Source organism: Ctenocephalides felis, unplaced genomic scaffold (genome assembly GCF_003426905.1).
Source record: "Ctenocephalides felis isolate EL2017-DRISC unplaced genomic scaffold, ASM342690v1 CF-g0.4_SCAFFOLD_01886, whole genome shotgun sequence".
NCBI classification, from domain to species: domain Eukaryota; kingdom Metazoa; phylum Arthropoda; class Insecta; order Siphonaptera; family Pulicidae; genus Ctenocephalides; species Ctenocephalides felis.
Window position 1 is genome coordinate 82,983,544 of NW_020538040.1, and position 20,039 is coordinate 83,003,582.

Below are 20,039 nucleotides of genomic sequence, written 5' to 3' on the forward strand. Positions count from 1 at the left end.
TACGATTGCTTTGACAAAAAGTTCAGTATTTCCAAAATATTTCAAAATACACTTTTCTTCAAAAAGTCTTTTTTTTCAAAAAAAAGTAAATTTTTGTCAAAAATTTATAGTTTCTCTAAAATCTAATTTTTTCAGAGTAAATTTTTTTTCAAAAATGTTGATCTTTTTAAAAAAAAAATTTTGGTACGGGAAGTTCCAGCAATTTGCCTTAAGGCACGATGCCATGCGCCCCACTAGTTTGGAATAGCAACCAGAGTTTAAAAGTCATATAAGCAGTTCTGCTAATCTGACATTATTATAATTTCTGTAACGTGGTGAACACTTATTGATGCAGTCATTTTCTATTTCACTTGGAAACATGTTGCTCGAAGCGGGGTCGAACCCGGCGCCTCTGATTCAGGTCTAGTCGTTGTAGCCATTTTTCTACGAGCGAGTACATCTTTCTAACTAATAATTCAAATCACACGATTTACATGATATATTATTAATCTTCTTTATATGTGAATTGAATAATTTCGTATCTAAAGAGTGGTGAATGGTACTTGCTATTTCGATTCAAATGCATCGCAATGCATTTATAAAATACGTACATAAAATACATAACATGCTGGCCGATAGTATAAATTTAAATTTATTACAATGGCGATAAGAATAATAGTGGTGAGCCGAGTAGGTAATATGCAGTAATGGCTATAACAACATAAACAATGTCATAATCAAAAGTTAACGTTGCCATGACCACGCGTCGTTTTTAACTTAAGTACATAGATCCGATGATCCGATGTATACAAACACGTCCGATGAATAGTTGGGAGTTGCGACTCTATCGGCCTCTTTCCTGTGCACCAGTTCGGCGTATGTCTCATCTTTTCGCCAGTAGTTCCCGTGCGGTCGCTTCTATCTCGCATGTAGTCTGTTTAGTACAGTTCAAGCCGGCAACGACAGCAGTCGAACTGGTAGCGGTTAGTTAACCAAACAGTTTTCAATAAGTGCTCGAAACAGTGATCGGATCGGCGTTTCAAATTCATTATTTATTATTATTAACACTCGCGATGGCTATAGAGTTGTCCAGGGATAGGGTCTTGAACCTTAATCTCGGTCTCCGAAGAGACGACCAAGAGGACGTCGCGTCCACATGTGCTTCGACTTGTTCCGATGATGAAGTCACAAATTCAATTGAAGATGAGGATGAAGAAGTCAATGATCAGGAACAGAGGAGATCCTTTAGCGACGAAGACAGGGACTACGAGCTGGATGATTTTCAAATGATCAAGACTATCGGTGAGTCTTTTAATGTGTTGTGCGTCTGATTTATCTTGCCATTACCTTAACTGTTATTGAGTAACGGATGAGTTATAAATCATAAATGGGATATATGTGTGTGCCACAAAATTGCTAAACGTCAATGTTTGCGAGAAGATAGACTGTGGTAAATGAATCTTCGAGATTCCTTGAATCGATAATGATCAGTTTTATGTGGGTTGTTTTGATTTTACACGTGATAGTAAACTTACAAGAAACTTCTATAGTGTGAATTTTTAGCGTTTCGCGAAATATGATTCTGATTGAACATTTAACATAATTGACAACGTCAGTCTCGCCTATCACTCGGATGTCTCCCCTGAGGCACACAGCAGATCGTATACACAATGACACAGTTCGTACTGAAGCGTCGAACACATTCGTAGACCAAGGATGAGCAACTCCTGATACCGGCCCTTTAAATATTTTTTTGCGGCCTGCCTTTTGTGTAAACTAGAATTTTATTAATTTCATCGACTTTCTTCCATCAATAAATTAATTATAATATATTATTTTCTTGTTATATTAATTTATGAAATATTTACCTTTAATTTCGTATTTTCATATTCTGTATATTATATATATATATATATATATATATATATATATATCATATATGTATATTTAAATATATCAAGCTTTAAAAAATATTAATAAGTGCGGCTCGCCATAAAATTTAAAAAATTAAATGCAACTCCCTAGTTGAAATTTTATTATCTTAAGCTCATTCTTAGAATATATCTATGCATTGATGAGATAGTGTTCCTTTTTCAAAATTTACTGTTAGTCATAATCAAATTATTTTTTACCTTTTATATTATATTGTCTTTTTTTCTAAAACGATCGAGCAATTGTTAAAGTAAATTTTTTTATCATAAAAGACACATTTAACAAACGATTCGTTACTTTTTTCTGTAAAATGATAGAAAAATTGCACGACACTAATGAATTATAACGACATTAGAATCAACCCGCTAAAACAATTTGGAAATTGCTTTAAACTTCAGCATACTGCACAAAATAAGTTTAGATATTATAAATGTATGTTCTTCAATGTCCACAAATTCACATGAAACAAATTGCATAACATACACAATAATATCAAGTTTACAGCATGTTCGTTCAAAATTATGCGCCGAGTTGCTAGTAAATAACGTTCGAACAGAGTGGAAAGCCAAGTAGAAAAGGTTAAAATATTATTCCTAAAATAAACTTAAAGTAAAAGGTTTTTTTTGTTTAAATACTATGAAAGTTAAATTTTATTAGTTAAAAGTTTCTTTTCATTTTTTAATTTATTTTACTACTTACTTACGTTGATATATTTACTTATATCAGCAATTCTTGGAATTTACCTAAATTTGCATAAATCGTGAATTTTCATATTCAAATATCCTTATGTGCCTTACAGATAGAAGTATACAAGACCTGCATGAATTGCTCAAACAAATATTGTAATCAGCAAAATATTCACCAAAAATCTTCGAACTGTTTGTGAATCTGTAATATTTTTGTGCTTACTTTTGTTTTATCCAATTCTAATAAATAATTATACACCACTAACTAACTGTATTACTGAACTATTACCACTTGTAGCCTCTTGATTCCATTTATTAATGGAATAAAAAAGGTAACAAGTGGGTGCTTCTATTTACATCATTTGTATTGCTGTTTTGGCACGGTGGGTTGAATATGTGCGACAGTAAACTCACGTAAATAAATATCAAGCACGAAGGATTTTTGTAACACGCACCGCCGCATGTCGAATTATATTTATATAATATAAATACAGTAGAAGTCCTTTAGTCCGGCACCCAACAGTTGAGAATGCCCGATAGTCCGGCATTTTCTGGAAAAGTTTGTTTTTTCAAAAAAATTTCTTTATAGCAAATAAAAACGCTCGAGGGCTATTAGTACCTTTTTGGGGTTGTTCGGATACATTCGGAAGGACTCACTATTGTTCGCTAATTGTTGTGTTTATGATGAATTTTAACGTCTGACTTCATGAACAAAGTATGTTCTACGAAATACGTAGCTTCTACGTTCTACGAAGGGTTCGGCTTTGTTTAAGTCGGTCTACTAAATACAGCGACACAGTACATATATATCTCAGTAGATTTAAACACCTAACTGTGTGTGATCATGTTTTTAAAACTTAAGCCTTGGTATTCAAAAGGAGAGAAACAAAAGCACTTTCAATCAGAAACTAGAAATTATCAAATGGATAGAAATCATCAAACTGTGTTTTCATAATTACCGCTCGATAGTCCGACATTTTTGATAGTCGGACTAAAGAACTTTTACTGTACTATTATATAATTTTATGCATGTTATGCATCAATTAATTAAATATGAAATATTTTCAATTTTTTTTAAATGATTAACATTTGCACCTATTCTATCCTTAAAATTTGTCTTCGTAATTAAAAAATGTCTAAATCGAATTCCAATCCAGTGATTGAACGTCCGGGTATGATGGAAATATATATGTTCTCCAATACTATAGCAATAAATTTCTGGCAATTTTATAAATGTGAATTAATAATCTTATTTTATATAAATATTTCTGCATATTCTGGAACTATTTTAACATATTTGCAAACGTAAATACAAATTTTCAACCACTTTCATTGTGAAGCAGAACGACTTCGATGCTATAGCATTCATCGTATATAACGATATAATAGATCAATTATCAGATTATAATCGTCAAATTAATATTTTTTTTATCTAAAGGCAATTTATTATCAACGAAAATATACACAGTTATTAAATTTATTACATATTGAAAGGTAGTTTTAATTATTTTGTAATATATAATGATATTCTAAAAGAAATTAAATAGTTTAATTTCTGTATAGTTTGAGTAACATACTTCTATGAAAATTTGATTACATTTTACTATGCCCGATTAAAATAATTAATTTATAATGTCTTGAGGAAATACATACACACATTGATGTATGCATATTCCTGGGTTTATATTTGAAAAGTTCCTTGAAAATTCAGTAAAAGTACTCAATAATTTTAAAATTTTGTAAAATATCAATTTTCAAATATCAATTTTTAAATATCAATTTTTTTAACTGTTTGATGAACACATTAATAATTTATATAATAGATTTAATTTAGGCAATAAGATAGATCATTCTAATAATAATATGAGCAAATTCGAAACATTATATAGTGGTTGCTAAAATTGTTTATATATTTGAAGCTAATGTACTTTTCAATTTTCTTATACAGGACATTAAATCAAGCTTGACTTTTCCAACAATATTTGATATAATAGATAAATAAAATTGTTTTATAATAGCGAATTTTATGAACAAATTCTGAAAATTCTCAATATGCTGGCATAGTAGGTACCTAAATTTTAATAAGAAAAAAAATTACATCCGTTGTTAATATCTCTCAAAAATATCTTAATTTTTGATAAGCATATACGAAGTATTCTTTTTTTGTTCCCGGATAAGGTTCTTAAATCTTTTGCAAAAACAAATGGAATAGACTTAGCGCGTTAGAAATACAAATACAATGTTTTTTTTTAACTTCGATCGCGGTTCTATCCCGCTTCGAAGAGCCTGATTTCAAGCAGTAGTGACAACGGTTTTTACTTGGAAATATAAAAAGCAATATGCTCTGTAGTCCTCATCCGGCATTGCTGCATCAATAAAATATTCGTCCCAAAATTTATCTCCTTGGGACGAGACAACTGTTTGGGTTGCCATCTATAAAACTGACATAGTATTAATTCAAATTAGCCCAACGGCTTATAGGACTCAAGTTCTGATTGCTGTTTAAAAAACAACAAAAAAATGTCCAAATTCATTTGGCATGTCCTAACACTCATTTTAAGAAATGGCATTTTAATCTAAAAACGTTGAAAAAGAGGTTTAAGAAACTAAAAAAAATAGTTTTTTCTTGACATTTTAATACCTTGCTCGACGAACATGAAAATACATTATTAAAAAATACATACTTCCCACCATGTGATGCTCAAATATTATTTTGAGTTATTGTATACGAAAAGATCTATTACTTATTTTATTTATTACTTTTTAGATTAATCTGCTGTAAATTACTTCACCATACAGATCGCGCCGATGAATCAACCAAATAGAATTTTTATATATTAATGCATAGTCATTTAATTTCTTTATTTTTATTAGCGCCATAATTATGATGTTTTGAATTGTCTGTACACGACGTTTATAGTAATAATGAATTGTTCGATGTGCGTTCAACCGGCCATGACCAGCTTCCGTTCTGTTTACACTTACAATAGTGAAATTACTTCTTCTGATAACTTTAGTACTTTCTAACGTCTAAATCTTCCAAATTATACTAAATCTACTCGTACATTAGGTGCTTAATGATTATTTTTGTGTCATAAGCACGGTTTCCCAGAAATTATTTAAATTTATTCTATCAGTGTAATGGAGATACATTGATATTGTTTGACAATTAACAGAACTGATGGTTAAATTGCCCATTTGAAAAGTTTTTTGAAAATTCATTAAAAGTACTCAATAATCTTACAATTTTGTAAAATAATTCAAATATTTTAACCGTTCGATGAACACATTAATAATTTATATAATAGATTTTATTTAAGCAATAAGATCATCTTAATATTAATAAAAGCAAATAAGGTCATCTTAATAATAATATGAGCAAATTCTAAACGTTATATAGTGGTTGGGTTTCTGATAATATTCAACGTAGATTAAAATTGTAGTGCCTGCCTAAAATTGTTTATATATTTGAAGCTTACGCACTTTTTAATTTTCTTGTACAGGACATTAAATCAAGCTTAAATTTTCCAACAATATTTTATATAATAAGTAAATAAAATTGTTCTATAATAGTGAATTTTATGAACAAATTCTGAAAACTCTGAATTACTGGAATAGTAAGTACCCAATATTTAATAAGAAAAAAAAATTCATCCATTGTTAATAGCTCTGGAAAAAGCCTGAATATTTGATAAAAATATAAAACAAATAAAATGTGTTCAACCTTCTACCGAAAAAGTCAAAAAATACGTGTCACAACCGTACCCATCGCACACTTCTGAAAACAAATCATCGTTATGACTGAGCTAAATTATTTACGCACAAACTAATTGTTGGTAATTAACTACTAATGTCCATTAAAACATTAAAATTAATGTTCAACTTACAGCAAAATAGAAAAGTGTTTTATCTGTATACAAATGACAGTTACTATTAAAATGATCCGAACAAAGAAACTTTGTTTAGACTTCTTAAAAGCAATGCAGTCTACAGATCATCTTAACACTATGCCGTCCGGCGACACCACAGTGGTGTCGTGCGCGAACTAGCGCTCAACAGCCGGCGACACCACAGTGGTGTCATGAGCACAGTATCTTCCTTTGGCCAGTGGCAGAAATCTTTCCATCCTGTTGGTGTTTTAATTTAGATAACAAAAAGTTACACCCGTCAACATTAGTAAGACATAAAAATTTGTAATTTTTCGATAATATCCAGAAAGGGCGGGGACAAGCAAAGTGATAACGAATTAGCACTACCGGCGCCAAGCGAATAAATTTTTACAAGACGTGCGGACGGCAAAGTGTTAATGTACGGCACTGATTCAAAGCAATGATGGAAACTTGTTCGAATAAACATACTTTTTTTTTCCTTTGGACTCTATCTAAAAATCAGCATAGTTCAGCTATATGACTGTCACTATTGTATTCTGACACAACCGTACCCAGTTTCACCTACAAAATTGTATAATTTCTATCTTAGTCAACTTCTTTCATACACTAATATGCTAATACTAAATCTAAATCACCGTTCCTAATAAAACTATTAATTAAATGTAAATGCTTGTTATTTAACTGAACAATAAACTAAACTGTGTTTTATATGCCGGTGTGATATACATTCCTTAACCTAGTGTTTCTAGAAAGCAACTCGGAGATTGACCATTATCATTCTAATGATATTGTATTAGATCAAGTAAAAATCTGATATCACTACCGCTTGATATTGAGTTGGCCAACATGTACATCAAACCTGCGATTGCTAATCTTCGTTCCTACCACGGAACCTTGGCCAACTCTTCTAAATGTAGATGAGTTTGTTTTTTACTTGACAATGTATATATTTCTTGCATGAATGAATGTTTTGTTGCAGTTATGTTATTTGAATGTAGTATTTGCAACTTCGAATTAAATATTATCTCTAGTTGTCTCCTATTCATGTTGTAAAGTACTTAATAAACATGAATACCTTGCTTATACTTCACATCAAGGTATATGTATAGACCTGCATTAGTTCTATCAATTCTAAACATTTATCTATTAGATATCATGTAATGGATTTATGCTTTAAATTATCATAAATTATTTTATCTTGCACGTAGACGTCTGCGTGTAAATGAATATGTGCCACTTAAAATGATCCTTTCTAATTAGGTTATTATATCATCAATTAGTTGCCTATTAACAAGCGTGAAAAATATCAATTTGCTTTTGATGCCTTTACCATATTACTGAAAATTGAGATGAACCATATAAGCAAACAATATGTATTAACTTGACACAGAAATAAATCGTCATAATAAATTGATTGGTATTGAAAGAAAAAGGTTGTTACAAAAAATCTATATTACAAAAAACAACCTAATAAATAAAATATTAAATTTTATTATTGCATTGAAATATCGATTACGATTTTTACTACGAGACCCAGGGCAATTCTACTATATTGCTTGTTTGAATCTTTTTATTTTGACAAAGTAAATTTTATCAAGGATCGTCTCATTATATCATTTTGTATTAGCTAGCAAAATTATTCATTCAACAGAATTTTTAATAACTAGACAACTTATTTACGTATATATTTATTTTGGGCTTCGAATGAATTAGAATTATTACATATAGATCCACTTGAATAATTAACATGAGCTAAGAAAAAATGTATGTATTTTGTATTATTATTTTGGTTGCGATAAGTATATTGGTTTCTTATTTTTAGAGCTTTTCATTTTCATACCGCATACGGGGGTGTTTTCAATTTGTTCTAAAGATTTAATAAATATTTGTTTACAAAATGTCAAAGGTTGTATAACGTATGTTCTGACCACTTTCATCACGTTTGTGGTAAATATATCACATATGTGCGTCGAAGTCGTTTAATGAAACTACAAACTAAACAAGATCATATTAAAAGTGAAGCAGAATATTTTGATGTTATAGCTGCTTTGTAATAAATTTCATGTGGTTTAGTGCAAATTCTTATTTTTAGCCATATTAAATTTTCAGTTTGGGTCGGTTATAGCCGGGTCTGACACTAACCTTGGTCAGCTTGATATCAAGCAGTAGTGATATCTGATCTGCAATTGAGATAATAGATTTAGAATGTATCAATCAAAGATTTAGAATATGATTAGGTCAAACATATTATTTAAGCGTTTAAAAAATATATCAACTAAAAATGACAACGAATAAATAAATAAGAGGTGCACAAAAGTCCAATTTGATTTCGAGCAATTATATTGTGAAAAGCAAACCAATTATATCACAACAAATAACACATATCAAACAAACAAATATCTGACCGTGTTCAGTAAAACTCCCAGCTAATTCATCATTGTAAAAATGCTTGTTGCAGTTTTTTTTCAAAAAATTTTCACTTGGTTCTTTATACCCCAGAGCTGCGTAAAATGGGACGGCCAGAGGACAAACAGTTAAAGAGACAATTAAACTCATTTTTAATTTTTTTGAAGGGATTTTGCGAAATAATAGGCACATTATTCACCCAATGCAAAATATAAATTTCATTGGTACATCTTTTACAAAGATAACACTGTGCATAACCTTGATCTGGTATTTTGTCAGAAATATGCATCAGCAGTATTGGAATAACTATTTATTTAATTTCTCTCTTGTAAAATTGCCTTTTTTAACTAAATATACTTTTTAATTGGTTACATCTTTGTCAATGTGAAGGTTCAATTGATCCTTTTCACCCCGCCCACGTGTGAGCTTTTATAGAGGTTATATAAAAAAGACTGTTGAACTAATTTAAAATAATTTTTAGTTTATGTCCTAATAGTGACGTCGTAAAAATCAAGGTGATGGCTGGCTATACATCTTTTTCCCTATACTTTCATATATTTTTGTTAAAAAATTCTTAACTTTGCTCGTTTTTGAGATATTGGTGGTGGAATTTTTTATCACGAACCTTTAGTTCCTGCTCTACTCTTTTATCAAATTCATTAATTATATGAAATAATAACAAGAAAGTATAAAAATTTATAACTTAGAATAGTAATAAATGCGAAGGAAAGAGCGCTATCTCTTTCGGTTTAGGAGCAAAATGTATTTTGTCAGGGTATTAGGTAGGTGGCCTAGTAGTCCAGTCATTATAGTAAGTTTACCTCGAAATTTGAGATACCCAGCTGTAAGTCTGTAAATACTTGTATATTGACACCCTGAAGTTGTCTCAAAATCTACATTTGATATTGACACCCTATCGTATGTAGGTTTTGAGACAACTTTAGAATGTCAATGGACAGCTGGGTATATCGAATTCCGAGAATCTTACATAAATTAAGCTTAAATGACTGGACTATAGTATCATAACTAATTTTTTTGTACAATTTGTAACAATAAAGATTCCAAAAAGCGTCAATTTATAGTTTAAAGCAGAAAATCGCTTAAATGAATCTAAATCTATTAACAAATCTAAACATTTTATGAGTTCATTCATTTTTGGCAGCTCGTTCCTCTGGTCGTCCACCTGTAATATGAAGTTGCCAATAAGAGAACGCGATCATCCGAGAATAGATAATCTTTTGAACTTTTAATGGGTACAATTCATGGCTCCGGCATGCATTTCGTTGTGCAACGTTTCATTTCGATTGATTGCGGCGCGATCTCATTTGACCGCAAAATCCAGAACAACTCGATACGAAGGTGGATCGATCGATATTGTTATCGATCGATAAATCATCGATCGCCATTCTTCTAGAATGCATTTCATTACAAAAGATTTTCCGATCGGGGATTTCAATCGACGTTTAACTCTTACATTAGATATCATACAGGTATGGAAAATTCCACTGTTTTAATTCTATTCATTCTGATGATCATTTGTTGATAGATATTATGCAATGTTTAGTACTGCGTTTTATTGAAAAATAATAATCGATTGTTCTTCAAATCTGTATTTATATTAAACTCGATATACATATTTATATTAAACTCGATATATAGAAATGATAATTCACAATTAGCCATTGTGAATTCGTGTTATTGAAATCGACCAAAAGCTTTCAAAAATAAAAATACATATTTTTTATAAGTATTATAGGTACAATAGATTATAAATATTCTAATAATTGATTAAGCGTATGTATTCGTGGTATATATGTAGGTATGTTAGAATTTATTGTTCCATCGCCTTTTTGGTTAATGATTAACAAATTTGAAAAGAACAAATCAAATAGTATTAACAGAGCATTGTAAAATGCGCATTTAGATAAAAAGAACGCGCAAAAATAATCTCACTTATCTCAGATAAAAATACATATGTATTTCTTTAATAGACATTTTTTTTTGATTTTTTGATTAGCCAATTACCACAGTAATATATATATATATATATATATATATATATATATATATATATATATATATATATATATAAATGTAAGCCACGAAAAAAAAGTGGTCGACCGACCGCTGGGTTGCTCTCTCGAATAAAATACGATATGTACATCATTTTTCCTTTATATTCTATTTTTTTTAATAATTCTAATTATTATTGTGATTATAATATTGATATTGTTATTATTACATCATGAGCAGGGCCGGATTTAAATTTATGCTCTCTAAGGGCTCTCGATTGTATCATTTAATACCTAGTTAAATTGACTCAAAAATATGAAGCAATTGTTCTTTTAAGTTAAAGCTGTACAGTATGATTAGATAATTATCCAATTTTGGAAAAAATCATTGATTATTTGAAGTTTGTTTTCAAAAATGCTTGAATAATTCGAAAATAATTTGAATTTTTTAGAAAAACTACATAAAATTCTTGATTTACGAAAATAATAGAATCAAATATTATCCTTTTAAATCTTTATGGAAATAAATTAATTAAACTATTTTGATAATTTCACTTAAATTTTCAAAACTATATTATACAATATTTTAATACGATACATAATGCATAAATCATATTTCTCAAGTTAAAAAATGCTATTAAGCAGAAGTAGTTAGTTATATAAAACTTTTTTTCTCATTTGCCAAATTTAGTTGCCCTAGAAAATTTGCTAAACTGTAAACGATACATTATAGTTTTACATTATATTTGTTATCAGTATTCGTCTTTCTTAAAAAATGAACCAGGACAAGAACTTTTTTGCTCCAAATTGGAAAATAATTACTTTGAAATTATAGTGTAGCCTTTGAATTTTAAACCAATTTAAATTTGTCGTTTTTCAAAATAATCTCAGAAAAATTTGTACAGCGTATTATTTTAAATTGAAATTTGACTTCACTGTATTTTTTATCCTATTTCACGCATTGTATGTGATATAACTGAGCATTTCTACCTGACAGCAGAAGAAAAGTCGATCATGGTTATTATTCATTTATTTCTGTCTTTAAATCACTTAAATTTATTTTCGAATATTTAATGTCCGCGCTAACATGAAATCGGTGTGCTCAAGCGCCTTAGAATCTAAATACATTTTTGCTACTATTACTGTGTGCGAAATTTTATACTTCAAGTAAATGAACTTTATAATATAAATATTTTCTCTAATAATCAATCATGGTTATTTAAAAGATACATTAAAACACATGTGTGCAAGCAATGAGTGATGTGCGCATAAATCAAAAAGCGTAAAAAAGTGTTTAAACATATAAAAACAATTTTTTAAGTTAAACTTAAGTAACTGAGATAAAGGAGCATAACTTGTTTGAAATACAAATATGGTGCGAAGATAAAGCAGAGAAACCTTTTGAAATTTTTGCATATCTTTACGTTTCAGAGGTTTCTAAACATTTTTACATATCTTAGAAAAATACAATTTTTGGTCCAAGATTTCAGGAGCACCGCTCAACCGATTTGAATGATTCAAAAAACATTCAATTCGTGTTAATGGGGCGATGTGCTGATTAGTTTTTTTGGCAGAGACGCGTTCAGCCGTGTGGGAGATATAGAGCAAATAGTGTTAAAAATTATATTTTAAGAGAAAACGAAGCATTTTGAGAGTCTAGGAGTCTGAAAAGAATGATAAAACTTGGGAAAAGCGATAGAAAAAATATTTTATTTTGATTTCATTCTTTTTAATTTCCAATTCATATAAGAGAAGATCCTTTATTCTAATTCCGCTTGATTAAGCTTTGTTTATTTACTTTTAATATAAACATATATGAACGTCGTCGTCGAATTTATATCTTGAAGCATGAAAAATGTACATAATGCAGGCGATATATTTGAAATAATTTATTTATATTATATATTCTTTCTATGAATATATATAATTAATTAAGCGTCTATTTTCTTATATATTTTGATAGATTATTTTAATTTTATATCGCTATTATTGTTATTATATTCACTTTGCACTTGTCCATCACCATATAGGCGACATATTATATTATACCATAAAATATGCAAATGAAATGATTAATTGCCGAGTTTTGTTATTTATATATACGTGCACATTCACATATATCAGTAATACTATGAGTGAAACGAATTTTAATTATCTTTAAATAATTGTTTGTCAGGTCTTTTGATTCCACCATAAGCTTACGTTCACAAATTTAATTTTATTGATTTTAACAACAAATTGCCAATTTGTCTTTGATATATAATAATTCATAAAATGATATTATACACGTGTGAAAATACAAAGTTTAAAATTGCTCTGATGGTGAGATAATATATAGTCACGAATCATTTGTACTCCTATCATTTAATTAATCTAGTGCAAAAAAGTGCAGTATTTTTATATTTTAAACTTATTGTTAGTGTATATATAAGGCAGTAAAATATGTTTTTTTACACAATTTTGATTATATAAAAATCACACTTTATTGAAATATTTTTTTTTGTAATTGTAATAAGTTAAAACCTTCTTGAGGCTATTTCAGCTATATATTATCCTTATTTTTCACAAATATCGTTGCGCTACTATACTTTCTTTTTGTATAACTTTGTAATTGTTATTATAAGCTATTTCAGTTTTTTGTGAGTATTTCTTCACTATTATAGTATGTGGGTAGAAAACTAAGGAAACAAGCAATATGATTTCATTCTGATAGATCTTGTAGCCGTTGCATAGGTTGTTCGACATTCTATTAATTCGATTTTTGATTGACTTTCGTAACGAACCATTGTGGTGCTCAGGCTTTTGCATAATTTTGGATTTCTAATTGACATACACTCCTATAGACAGATAATATATATATATATATATATATATATATATAACTTTAAACAAAGCTTATAAATATGATATAAAAATATATAACAAAACATAATTGTTCAAACAAAGCGGACAAAAATCTTGTTTTTTTTTGTATTGAATATTCCATTCCCTATCTTTTTCATATTTTGTCTTTTTATTAGTAAAGTTAGATTTCTATCTATTTCTTTTTTGATCTAGATATTCATCCGAAAAGGACAAAACCCACAACCGTACCTAACACACACTTTTGAAAACAAATGATCGTTATGACTGAGCTAAATTATCTGCCCAAAAACTATTTTCTGGTAATAAACTACTAATGTTAAACTTACAGCAAAATAACAAAGTGATCTATCTGTATACAAAAAACAATTTTTATTACAAGAAATCGAACAAAAAATTTACTTTAGCACGTATGACGGCTGTCACTACCGAACTCTAGCACAACCGTACCCAGACTGTTCTGTAAATTTCTTTAAAAATATAACTAGTAGTGCATGGCATAGTGCCTTAAGGAAAACTGCTGGAACATCCTGTATCGAAAATCCAAATTCGAATCGAATGTTTTTTGAATTATTCAAATCGGTTAATCTGTATTCCCGAAATCGTTGACCGTTGGTATCCGAACACACACTCCACATACATCATTTTTTTCTGAGGTATGCTAAAATATTCACTTTTGAAACGTAAAACCTACGGAAAGTTGAAAAAAATAATTTTAGTCAATTTAAACCCTGATATGAAGGTGATTTATGGCCTTACTCATCAATAATGCAAACAGCAAGTTCTTTCAATAATTTTTTAAGTTATTTTGTTGCTAAAAAAAAACTAGTTTCTTTGCGTGACCAATATAACAACACTACTCAGTGAATCACAAACAAAGTTTTTTATTAATAAGGCGGTAATTATAATTTTTAATTTATGCAATTAACTTCCCGTAGGGTAAGTTATAGTATTCGCAGAAAAATCGAAAATGAAAATTTTTATATATATTTACGTTTGAGAGGTTTCTGATCATTTTGGCATACCTTAGAAAAAATGGATTTGTGCGTGTGCGCGTGTGTTCGGATATAAATTTTTGTCGAGTATTTTGGAAACACGGTTTAACCGATTTGGATGATTCAAAAAAAAAACATTCGATTCCTATTAATAAGGAGGGGTGCTGATTAGTTTTTGGATAAGGCAGGTCCAGCCGTTTCGAAGATACGGGACAAAAAGTGCCAAAAATCGTAATGCAGTTTTTAAAAAAACCTTCTTAAATTTTGCGAACTGATTAATTTTTTAAAGGCAGGTTTAGCGGTTTCGGAGATCGAGCACATGAAGTTAAAAAAAAATGCCATATGGCAGTCAAAAATGATCATTAGACTTATGCACATCAAATTATCAGATATTTTATAGAGATTTTAACAATAAGTATAAATTTTGTTTACATTTCCAAGGGTTCCGTAATATTGTTTATGTGTTAGACTCCGACGCTGCGCTTAAGCGCTTTTATATTTCGTCTCTACGCAGCTAAAGCAGTGCGATTGCTTTGTAAAAAACAAAAAAATCAAAAATTCCAAAATATTTCGGATTATAAAAAAACTTTTTTTTCCAAAAAAGTCTTTTTTTTCAAAAATTGAAAAATTCTCAAAAATATTTTTTTTTTCAAATTTTTAAAAGAAATTTAATTTTTTTTAAATAATTTAGTTTTTGGTGCGGGAAGTTCTAGCAATTTGCCTTATAGTACGATGCCAGGCACCACTAGTTTCCTTTTATTTTGACAAAAAATAATAATTATTATTTTTAATAAATTTTTTCATAAGAGCGTGACCTTAACAGATATCCTGAGGATGGAATTTCGACGAATTATAATCATGGCTCTATTATCACTTTATTCATCAATAGCCTAATGTATGAGAACTTTCCGGTTAAGGAACTTAACAACTAAACCAAAGTAGTATTTCTATTTTGCATATATATTATGTGCGACGAACGCTGACAATTACGTATTACGAGCGAAGTAATCATGACGTGCAATGATGAGATGATAATAATAAAGAGTTCCTGATGTCCGAGATAACATGGCTTGGCTCCATTGTCATAGCAAACTCTAACGGTCCTGTCTGTCATAAGAGTTTCTTTCAAAACCGCTTCTGTTTAAGCTTTCTGCTGAATGTTGATTAAAAACGAAACGGAATTATATATTAAGTAATGCAATTCTTCAATTCTTTTTACTTGGGGCCTAGTATACCACAACTAGATGCAAGTGACATTTTTTCTTAATGCAAATTTTAATACTCGTAAATAATCAACTTGATTAATTATTGTTATAATAGTTTTGAACTGGAATCAGAACTTAATAGTCCTATAAGCTGTTTTCTGAATTTGACTTCATACTACACTTGATACTAGTCGGTTTTACAGATGGCAAATCAGACAGTTGTCCTATCTCTGTGTGATCAATTATTTTTTATTTATTTTTTTTAGTTCATGTGACAGCAATTTAATTTCATATCGTATCCTCAAAAAACTGAGCCTTTAATAAAGACAGATTGAACATTACAAAATAGATCCGAAAATTATCGTAATAAAAGAAATAAATAAAAAAAATATTTTTACAATTAGATTAGGATGAATTATTATTACAATTTATAATAGAGCAAATATTTATTGATGTAGCAATGCTGGATCAGGGCTATTTTCACTTAAAAACAAATTGCTATCTAGATTTCTAAGTGGAAAACAATTGCACTACTGCTTGTCAACCTCAACCTCGAACTCCTTCGAACCCAAGACTTCAAATTCAGGTCCAGTCGTTCTAGCCCTTATCTGCGCCCAGTGAGACCAACTTGATCAAAAAGAATTGAAATTTAGCTACTTTCCATCTGCTACAATAAAATCTTCAACTCTTTATTCCCAAAAAAATTGTTCACAAAAAGTTCTTTTTGTTCAAAGACTTATCAATTCCATTTTCAATTGGTATTATGCAGACAGACTTTTATACATCATAAGTTATGTCATGATATTCACTGTACGTCTTTTTGTAGAGTTATCATTTTAGTATGTTCGTTTATAGCTTGAACGTTATCACTATCGAGAACTGTATCGAGTTTCATCAAATGACTTTAAATTTTTTAAATGGGTGCAGCCGTTTTTCAGACAACGGCGACGAAGTTCAAATTTCATCTCATTGCCAGATATACACTCACATACTTTCAATTTCGGTGATTAACGAATTAAATTCAGAAGACTTGAAACGCATAGATAATAAAATTACCTAACCGGATTTTCTGGAGAGAAAAAAAACTTTTCGAGAAGTTAAAAAAAAATAGATGCATATATGGATTTATTCATGAAAACCACAGGACATTATGTGGCACCTCATTTTTGCCTTTAGGAAGAATGCTAAAAAAACGAAAATATAGCATTACCTATGATTTTCTATGAAAAATTCGACGAGCTGAAAATTATACCTACATTAAGTTCTCGTATGTGCTTATAAACAAATACCAGATGAATTTTATAAATTGATAGATTATTTAAAATTTGAATTCCACATATTGTCACTGAAAGTAATCCAATCCATTTTGAAAACTTTCCAATTTTGAAGAAACTTTTGTCTCTTCTGAGTTTTTTTTCAATATTTGAAATATTTGTATATATTCTATAAGTATAGCTTCCAATTCAGAATTTATATCTTGTTAACCATTAAGTCATGTTTGTAAATTCAAGTTTTTTTAATCTTCCCAATAAAATTTGTATATTTTACTCAATTTTTTGCTATGAATGAATCTCATATTCTTATAGGTATTTTTAGAAACTCATGAAATGTTCAAAATTTATTAAAAAATATAATATAATGTAACTTAATAATTGAATATGCATATGCCTATCACTTATTTTTATTCTTATGTCCTTCTTGGGGTTTTCTATAAGACAGCAAAACACATCGATAATTTGAAAATGCAATAAAAATCACAAATGTGTTAGTATTTGCATTTGCTTTACAAAAAATATTTCATTTTACTCACAATTACTAAATGTCTCATTTGTATAGAGACAGATTATAATTGATAAAAGAAATAAAACAATATTACTCACAACTTCTCAGAATTTTGTTCCTACTCGTTTTGCATATATTTAATAAAGATTGTAGTAGACGTTACTGTTATTGCTTGAAGAATTATATATTTAAGAGAAAAACTGGTATGACATATAAGAAGCTTATTCTATATCTGAACTAATTTTTAAAAATGAGCTATAATCAAATTATTAATATTAGTTATAATTATAGTATATCAATAATTATTATAGTTTAATGTAATTATTCTAATTAGATTATTTGGTAAGCCTTTCTTTGTAATCCTTATATTTTGTTCTAAAATAGTATAACGTTTTATAATGGCCAATATTTGTTTTTATAATTTACCATTATAATTATAATTTTAAATGTATAAATATGTTAAGCACATAGTTTTGTTTACAAATTACAATTTGTATGCACCTTGAGAACGGTCACACGTTCTATTCTAATCATAATTCTATTCAGTTGCGTCATTTAACTAACCACAATTAATAATCGAATCAATTCACAAAACAATTGAATTTATTTAAAATATTCGGAATAGGTTTAGACATTGAATACCTATTCACTCGGTCTTCTCATAAATCGAAATTGGTGAGATAGTTAATTATTTAGTTTCTGATATTGCCACATTACTGTTATGGGAAATTTAAAATCTACGTTACAATTAATTGCAGTTCAAAATAATAATATTCTTTTCTTCAAGATAATATTCTGTTTAGTTAAATATTTCAATTTGTATAACTTAAATATTCAAATAAATATCTTTCGAGTTAAATTGGACTAAATAAATAAATATGATACTTATGAACATAATTCTGGAATTCCTATTAAATGCTACTACTACTATTGCTATCAAATATTGAAGATGAATATTGTAAAAATATAAAATTTCAATTAAGATCGGATACAATTATGAAAAATCAATAATACCAATACTACAATCAATTATAACAACTGTGACCTGTAATTAATATAAAACTTAAAAATTGATTATCGCACTCTTATTTATTGAAAAATAGTATTTCTAAAATTTTAAATCTGTTTCAAGGAGTTTTAATACATAAAATATTGTATAATGTTAATCTTTAATTACCAATTAATCAATCAGATCTGAAGCTGTTTATACGCGAGAAAAGCATTTCAAAGACCTACACATACATCAATATTTGAAAATCTATTTTGATGCAAATCTAGTTTCGAGTGTTTTCTTTTCATTTTGTATATTTATTATTGAAGGATGATCTAAACACAGATCACTCTTGTTGCGATCGTGTCAAGTCATTTATTATAAAAAATGGCAAAGTGTACACTTATTTTTAAAAAAGCGTTTGCTACGGGTAATATATTTTCAATATTGATAGTTACTCAGCCAAATGGGATGTAACTAATGCTGAGTGTTTACGAAAACCTTAAGCGATTTGTCACATTCATCTTTGGATTATTTATGAAATATTATCTGTAATATATTCTTGTTTAGAGAAAAACGTGTCACTATAAACGAAAATCATAATTTTTGGAATTGAGCAACTACCTAGTTGTATTTATTGCGATTTTTTTATTTTTTACTATTTAATCCTGATTAAAAAATAATTTACTAAAGTAACAAAAATATTTTTCTTTTATACTTTAGCAAATGTATCATTACTGTCTTTGCAAACGTCATTGTAATAAATTGATCAAAGTGAAGATTTAATTTTAGATTCAATATTTAGCCAGCTTAATATCTTTGGTAAAACTTTGATAGCTATTATTTTTATTAAATTTATGTAACTGTCTATTCTACGTTTTTTGAAAATTGATTGAATTGATTTCTATTAATGCTATGATCAAAGTTCAAAATAATGTAATATAATTAAATAAATTGTATAAAATTTTTAACACATCTCGTGCAAAAGATTTTGTGATTAAATGGTTCGGTTTCTACCTAGATCTCATTTGAGTTCTTCTTAGATATCGCTCTCAAATATAGTCAATTCAGCTTATAGAAATCTTTATCTATTTGTGATTACTAAATAAAACATAGTTCAAAAATAGAGTGCGCGTAAGGTTCACACGCGATTGAAGTAAAACTTATTTGCTACTGTACAAGATGGTATTTAAGTAAAAATAAATACATCATATAATAATTATGAATAATGTTTATTAGTAATATGGTAACATTCGTGATGCACATATTTATTACTGTCAACCATTATACACATTTATA

At 28.7% G+C, this 20,039-nt stretch overlaps 1 protein-coding gene across 1 annotated transcript in view; it reads left to right on the top strand.

Moving 5' to 3' along the window:
* The first annotated feature begins 917 nt into the window (after window positions 1–917).
* LOC113376505 (protein kinase DC2) overlaps window positions 918–20,039 on the top strand; it is a 128,921-nt gene continuing 109,799 nt past the window's right edge. Inside the window, exon 1 of the mRNA XM_026616451.1 lies at window positions 918–1,281. Within this exon, the coding sequence (XP_026472236.1) occupies window positions 1,053–1,281 (229 nt within the window). The 5' untranslated portion in view covers window positions 918–1,052. The remainder of the gene's footprint in view (window positions 1,282–20,039) is intronic.